The sequence below is a fragment of the Ochlerotatus camptorhynchus genome, unplaced genomic scaffold, assembly GCF_037179485.1.
Source record: "Ochlerotatus camptorhynchus isolate MF236.1 unplaced genomic scaffold, CSIRO-AGI_Acam_v1.1 ptg000324l, whole genome shotgun sequence".
Lineage (NCBI taxonomy): Eukaryota > Metazoa > Arthropoda > Insecta > Diptera > Culicidae > Ochlerotatus > Ochlerotatus camptorhynchus.
This window is the reverse complement of record NW_027040812.1, coordinates 344,866-353,995: the sequence shown is the minus strand read 5'-3', so window position 1 is coordinate 353,995 and position 9,130 is coordinate 344,866. Positions and strand designations below refer to the sequence as shown.

At 36.5% G+C, this 9,130-nt stretch overlaps 1 protein-coding gene across 1 annotated transcript; it reads left to right on the top strand.

Annotated features, from left to right (window-relative positions):
- Window positions 1-1,533, top strand: LOC135708026 (CLIP domain-containing serine protease B4-like). Its single transcript, XM_065229964.1, has 5 exons — window positions 1-113; window positions 174-316; window positions 575-816; window positions 889-1,175; window positions 1,232-1,533. Exons 1-5 carry the CDS (start codon window positions 44-46, stop codon window positions 1,531-1,533), a joined length of 1,044 nt encoding a protein of 347 aa, XP_065086036.1. The 5' UTR covers window positions 1-43.
- Window positions 1,534-9,130: the final 7,597 nt, after the last annotated feature.

Below are 9,130 nucleotides of genomic sequence, written 5' to 3'. Positions count from 1 at the left end.
AGGAATACTAAACATTATCAGTATTTACAATATTCTTTGAGGAATGAGTTCTGACTGGCTGAAGTTATGTCAATGGTTTTTGATCATTGGAATTGTTTGGACGCAGGATCCTGGTGAATAGTTCTTATCGTAGTAAATGTACAACACTAATCGGTTTATTTTTTGCTTTGTAGATAGTTGCTTCAACAGCAGAGCTAGGGATGGTAAATGTGTACACATTGAGCTTTGTCCGGAGTTGCGAGAAATCGCTCACAAGAGAGTCGTATCGAAGCAAGAAAGTGAATTTTTAGCAAAAAATTCTTGCGGAAAAGCAATGGTAAAGTTATTTTTTAAATAACTACACGGCCAATCAGAACGACTCTGCGACTGAATTCGATTGACTCAGAACATTTTCTGTCCATACGAAATTTACTCATATTTGGGAAAACCTGCAGTTACTCATTAGTTCCTGCAGGTTTTCCCAAATATGAGAAAATTTGGTATGGAAAGAAAATGCTCTGACTCAATTGAATTCAGTCACTTAGTCATTCTGATTGACCGTGAACATATAGCTCACGGTTTTGATTGATTGCAGGTCTGTTGTGAAAACCCTTTAAAGAGCAAAAATGCGCTCCCAGGTGTAGACACTTGTGGTCTTGGTAATGTTGGAGACAAAATCATAGGTGGAGACTTAACTGACCTGGGACAATATCGGTGGATGGTAGCTATAGAGCTCCTCGAGGATAATGAGCGTAAAATCATCTGTGGTGGATCACTTATCAATACGTTGTATGTTCTTACGGCAGCTCATTGTGCAGCAAGATTTGTGCCTGAAATGTGAGTTTGACAGTATTAAAACTATTGGATATTCAACGGCCAAAGCAACATACAATTTGACTTAATTTCTAGTCTTTTCGTACGCCTAGGAGAGTTTGATCTAGAAATGGATCCAGACTGCGACGAATATAACAATTGTAATGATCCAGTAATGATTGTAGGTGTCAGCCAGAAAATCATTCATCACAGATATGGAAAACAGCGAAATGATATAGCACTTCTAAAACTTGAAAAAGCGCTACCAACTGAATACACTCAATTTATTTTACCGATCTGCTTGCCGTCACCAGAGCTAGTAGGACAGCAATCTTTCATAAATGAAGTGGTTTGGGCAGCAGGATGGGGAAATACAGAAACAGGTAGCTACAGTTCTAAATAAAAAAGGATATTTAATTACTAACCCTTACGGTTGAAGGTGAACTTAGCCGGTACAAGTTACATGTCAAACTGATGGTCACCAACTTGGATGAATGCAGAGTTTTGACAAGCCGGTCTGAACTTGGTCAAATGCACCTCTGCGCCAGATCGCCTATCGAAGGAGCTGGCGATACATGTACAGGAGATTCAGGTGGCCCATTAATGATCAACTTGAATGGGAATTGGTTCGTGATAGGTATAGTGAGCTTCGGAGAACCATGCGGATCGTCAACCAGGCCAGCAGTATACGTCAATGTTTCTAATTTTGTTGATTGGATACTGGAAAATACAATAGAGTAGAATACAAGGTCTAGACTTAATTAATGCCTTTCAAGTGTTAACCTAAAGCAGGCATGGAAAATCATTTGCATTCATCTCGTGCATGCATTTACATTCATTTGTCCCTAACTTTTTTCATCAACAGAATTCCGCAAAATGATGTGCTAAGTTCTTGTAAGCATTGTTATTAGCTACAGCTTTTGTTAAAAACTCAAATCCGTATCTCTTATGCATGACGAACCAGAGCCAACCAGAAGCCACTGCTGTTTTCAAGTGAATGTATTTTACATTCACTGAAAAACAGTAACAAGTTCTGCCCGCTCTAGTTCGTGTCCTGACTACTTCAAACTAGGGGAACAGGATTTTCCAGTAATCCAAGGAACACATCTTAGTCCTTGTTACTTTTTATGCCTTGTTGATAGTGACAAGACTCGGCTTTGTCCACCGAGGATGATCTTGAAACAAGGAAAAAATTAGTTATTTAGTCTTCATCTATGTGATTCCTAATCTTCTATTTGTTGTTCCCTAGTGTGAAGTGGTTAAGGCTGGGTTCTGATGCATGGTCATTATTGGTGTCATTGTTTAATTTTGTTGCTAAGGAATCCAAATCTGTAAAAAAAATTGAATACGTTATCATTTCTCAATAGTGATGCAGTAATACGACATGCACTAAACTAAAAGCTACGTTATGCTCGTAATGATATATAGTGAAGAAAAATTGCGCACTGACAAATTTACATGAAACTGGTTCATGAAGTTCCAGTACTAGCGCTGGAATCTAGATAGGCCGTTAAAAAAGCTTGCAATTAGAATCTTAGCAAAGTAAATATTGCAGTAGAACCTTTTTTCTAAGCTTAATACATCTATTCCCAGATCCCCTTATCTCATAGGACAATAACAATAAACTATCATTATTGTTATCAATATTTAGTAAGAATTTCAATCATGTTCAATAAACGTATGATAACATCGTTCAAAATTAATTCAATAATTTATGCAGAACAATCATAAAATATGTATTTCTTTGGGAGCAATATTAAGGTGCATTCATCCCAAAAACAATTATTGTTGCTAGGTTTTCCCATAGCACAAACTTAAATAATTGTCGAACAGTGAATCCAAACACATAAAGCAACCAACGAAACAGACAACACGCTTGCTATTATCACCACGATAAATTCTCTCTGCAACACAGCTCGATCAGAGCGGTATAAGGATAATGATATATTGGTTGCCTGCTTTGTTGCAATATACATGGTTGAGGACATAGCTTGATAAGAATCGCGAAAAGACATAACAAAAACATTTCCCCATGTATCATTTTCGGCTTCACTTCGTTCAGCAGCTTGCCAATAGTTTGGTTGTTTCCTTCTACCGACCCGAGCGAGCAATGTTGCAGAAATTGTTTGTCATGAAGAAAAAGGAGATGATTATATCATTATTGCTTTCCATTTCTGACAAAGCTTTATCGTCCGGCTCGTTTAGACTTCTGTACTTTCACGAGACATCACTGAGATGTAAAAGGGTTGGGATTGCAGCAGAATTCGTTTTGGTAATCGATATGCTATACTGATGTCCTAAAGATATAATAGCGCGAAGGAGCTTGGGTTTGACCCAAGCTCCTCCCACGGTCTTCTGTTCAGTAAGAAAAATCGGTCGCATCTAGGCCACCGAGCTTTTTATATCACAAAACAATTACGTTCAAGTTTCCGTTCAACTTGTTGTTACTAGATTTCAGGCCCTGCGGTGATCTCACCGACGACGATAACAAAAACTCATAACAAGGATTTCCGATCAACACGTATTTCTTAAAACTCGGTTATTATTTATTTTTCGTACTCGTTTCTCCAATCGAATTTCAATACGCTTTATTCCATATTAAGGAAAAAACCAATATACACTATAAGTCAATAATGTAAAGGAGCTAGAAATTGAAGCCATGAGTTCAATTACGATCAAGCTCCCGTTCAACTTGCTGTTATTATATGTTGATCTTGACGGCGACCTCACCCACGACAACAACAACTGATCTTGAGAAGGATTTAATATGGATTTCCGTTCAACATGTCTTTCGTAAAACTTGAAAATTGTTTCTTTAGCGTACTCGTTCCTCCAACCGAATTTCAATACGCTTAATCGCATATTAAGAATTCTATTTCCGAAAATAATAATTACCTGCTGTTTCCACGACGACGACATATTGCCCTCGAGAAGGGTTTGATATGTGTTTCCGATCAAAACACGTTTCTTATAGCTCGAAAGTTAATTCTTTTACGTACTTGTTTTAACCGAATACCATTTCGTTTTATTTCATTCTATGCAAGATAGTCGATTTACACTATAACTATGTAGAGTATGGTTCCGTTTTTATCAAACACATACATTTTGACATCTAAGACTTCGACAAGTTTTAATTATTGAAAAAAAAAATGATTATCACGTCCAAAGCTTCAATCTAAACCAGTTTTGCTAAAACCGCCACATTGGATTTAAAAATGGAGTCAACGGTTTCCGACCCCTAGGCGTCATCCCAGTTTCTAGAATATCCATATTGTAGGGAACTTAATAGATTTTAGAGCAAGAAGTTGCCATTTTGGATTCCAAAATGGAGTAAAACATCAATTTCCAGCTTCCACACGTCGTGCTAGTTCCAAAAATATCCATATTGTTGGGTTTTAAAAAAGAATCCATATTCAGCCACATAGCCACTTAGAAAAAACTAATTTTACACGTGACGGAATTCATCTTTAACATAATAGATGAGAAGTAAACAAACATGTAATGTAATATTAAGTGCTCCGAGACTGAAAAGGTCGTTGCTCGACGAAAAGTACGTTTGATTGAGCTATATTTCGCGTCTGTTCTGACTCAAATTTATGTCAAAATTGACGCTCGTTTCAGAGCACCTAAATTTACATGAATTTTTCTAAGTGTGCATTCCATAGCAAAACGATATAGTGGTTCAAGGAATTTCGTAAAAATTGGTAGTTTTGTTCCTTACTGCAAAATATCAGACCCTTATTTTTTTATTTTGTCATAAGGGTGACCATTTTCATGTTAGGGTGTTCCAAAAAATATTTCATTTGTCATAACATTTGTCAAAATAACAAATCAAAGGTAGTCTAGTCGCATAAGAGTATTAAGCAAAAACACAAAACTTGAAAATTAAAAAAACAAATGAATTTTTGATATGTTGTGTAGAAAACCTAAACTGTCATGGAAAAATATAAAAACATATTGCGCACTCTGTCTACAAACGATGAAAATAATAAAAAACAAACACAACCAATGTTTTTCAAAACAAAATCTCATTTTTTTTTTAAATATCGTTATGTTTTCAATTATTTTTAATTACCATTCATTTGATATTTTGATCTTTTGAATTGGCTTAGTGGTTCAAAAAGTATGAATTTAAAAAAGTTATTTTGAAAAAAAAAACATTTTTGAACTACTCTAACAAGGAAATGGCCACTCGAATGAAAACAATAAAAATAAAACGGGTCTAATATTTTGCGATAAGAATGAAATTCTGAGAACTATTATATCGTTTTGCTTTGGAATGGCTGTACTGTTAATTAAAAAAAAACAAAACCGGAAGTCATTTTAGATAAATAAAAAAGTATCTAACATAGATTATCGGCCTCTGCAAGCCGTCTCTGTTAAAAAAATACCCATATTGATGGGTATTTAACAGAATGTTTATAACCGAAAGTCGCCATCTTAGATTCCACAATGACAAGGAACCATTTCTAATTGAAAGGTCCCGTTATTTATAACGTATTTATTTATAAGCGTGGTTCTCAGAGTTTCGTAAAGGTTTGTAGTTTTGTTCATTATCGCAAAACATTAGACCCGTATTTTTTTTATTTTGTCATTAGGGTGACCATTTCCATGTTAAAGTGGTCCAAAAAACTAATTTTTTTAAATTCCTTTTTTCAAAAATTCATAACTTTTGAACCACTGGGCCGATAATTAAAAATACAAATTTTACATTAGGGAGCGGGACTATCATTTTTCTTTTTGCGAAATTATGAGAGCCACAATATGGTTTTGCTATGGAATGGCTGTTTGTATATACTTACTTCGGCCGGCGCTGGTGGTGTAGTGGTAAGCGTGACTGCTTTCTCACCCCAATGGGTCTGGGTCCAATCCCAGCCGAGGTCGGTGGGATTTTTCTGAGGCATGAAAATCTCTGGTTACGTCTTCCTTCGGAAGGGAAGTAAAGCCGTTGGTCCCGGCCCATGTGTGTTGAATTGAATGGGTGCGATATCCTACGCAGGTGTGGAAGCTGCCTTCCTGCACATTCGATTGTCGTCAATGGATGGCAATCGATGTCCGTCGGTGATTGGCACTAGATTGCAGAACAGAGACCGACGGAAAAATATACTTACTTTGATTAGAAGAGGAATCTGATGAAACTATCACTTCTTGAAACTAATCCCTTTCGTATTTGTTTCATTCTCTTTTCGCACTTTGCATATAAAACCATCTCAAACTTATCTCCATTTTGATTCAATGATGTACGGAGCGCTCATTCCGAGTGCTCGGTGGACCACCAACTTTAGTCGCTAACCTTCTCACAGATCACTATGGCAATACAGTGACAGATGGTGTACATGAGACCGACCACACCAACCAGCGAGGAAGGAGTCAATACTGAACCAGGATCGGAAATTAGTGTGGTCTTATCTCCCTCGGAAAACTAGACAAACCCAGAAAAGGCAGAATCATGTCAGAACAGGCACGGAAGCACGGAATGACTTGCGTTAGAGAAAAAGTACAAAGGATTCCAAAAGAAGCAATCAACGGCGTTTATAAATTAAATATCAAAATTAAACTAAATAAGCGCCTGGTTTGAAAATAATATTTTCGAACCTGGAAGTGTGGATGTAATACCAATATCCATTTGAAAACGGTGATGTATACATGCGGGGCTTATTGTGAGTAAAAGTGACCCCGTAATGGGTGTGAATCTCCAGCCATACTGAAACGGGTTGCCTGAACTACAATAGAGCTATCACCTTCTAACTTCCAGTTTAAATTGTCTGCAATTACCGTAAACGAGAAATTGCAGATGGCTTTTTTCCATAATACCACTTCCGGTCAGTGGGGGTTAGATTGAATACACACGTACACCCCAAGTAACAATTCTGCAATCATTTGGCATTCACTATGATTTATGATGGTTTTATAAAAGCAATGAACAATCCATTTAGTTTAAATACAGCATTTCATAGTGTAAAACGTTCCTGCTTTGTAGTTCACCTTTTCGCTGTTTTAAAAACCTTTTACAGTCTGACGAGAAGTCAAAAACTGTCTTGTTTTAAAATTAAATTTAAAGTAGTTCTCAATCCCACCATAAAACTGTTCTATAAATCAATCATAAACTTCATTAGCAATTTTTTATTAATGTGTTGATAAAATACTCTATAAACCTGTTATCATTATCAAAGCAATCATAAAACCATTAGGTTTTAAATGAGAATAAAAGGCATATACTGTTGCCTTTTAGACTTTTAAAAGTGTATCATAAAATCTCCTCTGTTTGCAAATTGAGTTTTAAGGTGAGCTTTCATAGTGAATAAAAACCAAATTTATGACAAGGATATCTCGAAAGAATAAACGAAGTTCGAGGAAAAATTCAAGCGATGCTAACGACCGAAGGGAAGTCATTTTCAGTAAAATTTAGTTCTTTAGAAGAACCAGCACGTCCGGTGGAACAGGTACCATCAACGACTGAGCATCTGGTGGAGAAGAGTGAAGTGAGCGTGGTCCTCTAATTCATAAAACATTGTCAATACAGCCTGAAAACAGACCAGCCTTCTCCAGACCTTGCGAATAGATGAAGATCAGAATAACTTGCGTCAGTACCGACAGCAAACCACTGAAACTGTCTGTTAGCGGACACTAGTTGGTTTGCGATCCATAGCTGCGATTTTATTCGGTGAAAGGGTCATCACTAGGAAATTTTTTTTTTCTTAATGTAAAATAATTAGTACAATCGGTGTTTTCCGTGGGCGGACTCAAGTTTTTTGATGTTTTCACGTACATTTCACATCAAATTTTATATGGCACCTAAAACTAGGCCGCTTCATGAGACCTTTTTTTTATAATTTTGGAAATTCGGCAGGATTTTTATACGATCACTTTTTATTTTAATTATTTTGATAAGATCAGATGGTATTTATGAAACCTTTTTTATCTTGATTGTTGTTTTTCTAGTGAACTTAGCAAGCAGCTAGGGCAAATGCTCGGATAAGGGTTTTAATTATTGCCAAATAGCTTTTATTGTGGCTTACATACGATTTTGAAATGAATCTCAATGCGTTTATCGTACAACCATTTTGCAGTAAATCAATCTTGAATAGCTTCGAAAATATACCCTTGAGAACCGTCTCCAGGGTGGGCCAACTAGACAGATTCTAGCATCAAATAGGTTTTGGTGGATGCATCAATGGCAAAGCAGTTTTGATCAGGGTTTTATGAATGTTGTTTTATAGTAGCTTTGTAGTATTTTATAAAACTTACCTTACTCATCGCGAACCACGTTAAAAGCAAAGGAAGTTTTACCAACCGGTTGAAATTACCGATTTTAAATTGGCTCAATACTTGACTAGTCTATTGGTCCCAAGAAAATCGATTAACGTACCCTATTCTAGTCAAAATTGAAGTAGTGCACTATGTTTGTTTTGCTTCCCCATGAAAGTTTGATGATAAAATGGGGGATTGACCACGTTTTTTCAAGACCTTCTGGTCTTAGAGTTACATAGAATGGTTTTAACGAACAGTTCAGCTGTTGAAAGTACGGTAAAAATTACCAAAGTCGGTAATCATTTCAAAGTGTGTAGTCGCAGTTTTTAACTGATAATCCAATGGAGTCTATCAATCATTACACAGAATCAATAACCCTTCTGACATTGCTAAGTTATAAGATGAACCCAATAAACGATAAATGCCAATTTGTTTCAGTGTAGAGACACTGTAATAAAGAAAAATGAGATCCTGGGTCTGCCTCTGCTGCGATGTCCTACCGGATCCAATCCGACACTAGTTTTCAGATTGCATGTCCTCCCTCTCATAGTATGGACGACCCACCACTACAGGCAGTTTCGAATATCTGTCGGCTGATACTGGCTTCTGATGAAGACCTGTACCATTAGAGTATTAATTTTACGTGGGAATTCAAAATGCCAACGTTCCAATCCGTATTAGTCTCCAAATACAGTGCTTTCCCGATTTTGTCAGCCCCTTCTCAAATTTTAGGCTGTCAAAAATGCGAAACTGACAAAATGGGGAAAAAATTTCTCATTTTTTTTTTGATCAAAACTATTACAGAATAATGAAATCCTTATGGAGTTCGTGGTGCTATGGGATAATATGACCAACAGCGCTTATTTACATATTTTTCAAAACAAATTTAATGAGGTTTCACCCTTAATCACTAGAAGAGCTGCAGCTATTGTATATCTTCTTCTTCTTCTTCGCATTTCAAGCTTATTGCATATCGCATATTAGCTTATTGCGTGCTCTCAACTTAGTGTTCTAGATGCACTTTCCACAGTTATTAATTGAGAGCTTTCGATGCCTGTACCATTTTTGCATTGGTATAATTGTGTGG

Bases quoted from the DNA above. Each gene is read 5' to 3' on its own strand.
- LOC135708026 (XM_065229964.1), top strand. From the start codon at position 44: ATGAGTTCTGACTGGCTGAAGTTATGTCAATGGTTTTTGATCATTGGA. The intron at 317-574 runs GTAAAGTTATTT...GATTGATTGCAG, and splicing joins ATTCTTGCGGAAAAGCAATG to GTCTGTTGTGAAAACCCTTT. The intron at 817-888 runs GTGAGTTTGACA...CTTAATTTCTAG, and splicing joins GCAAGATTTGTGCCTGAAAT to TCTTTTCGTACGCCTAGGAG.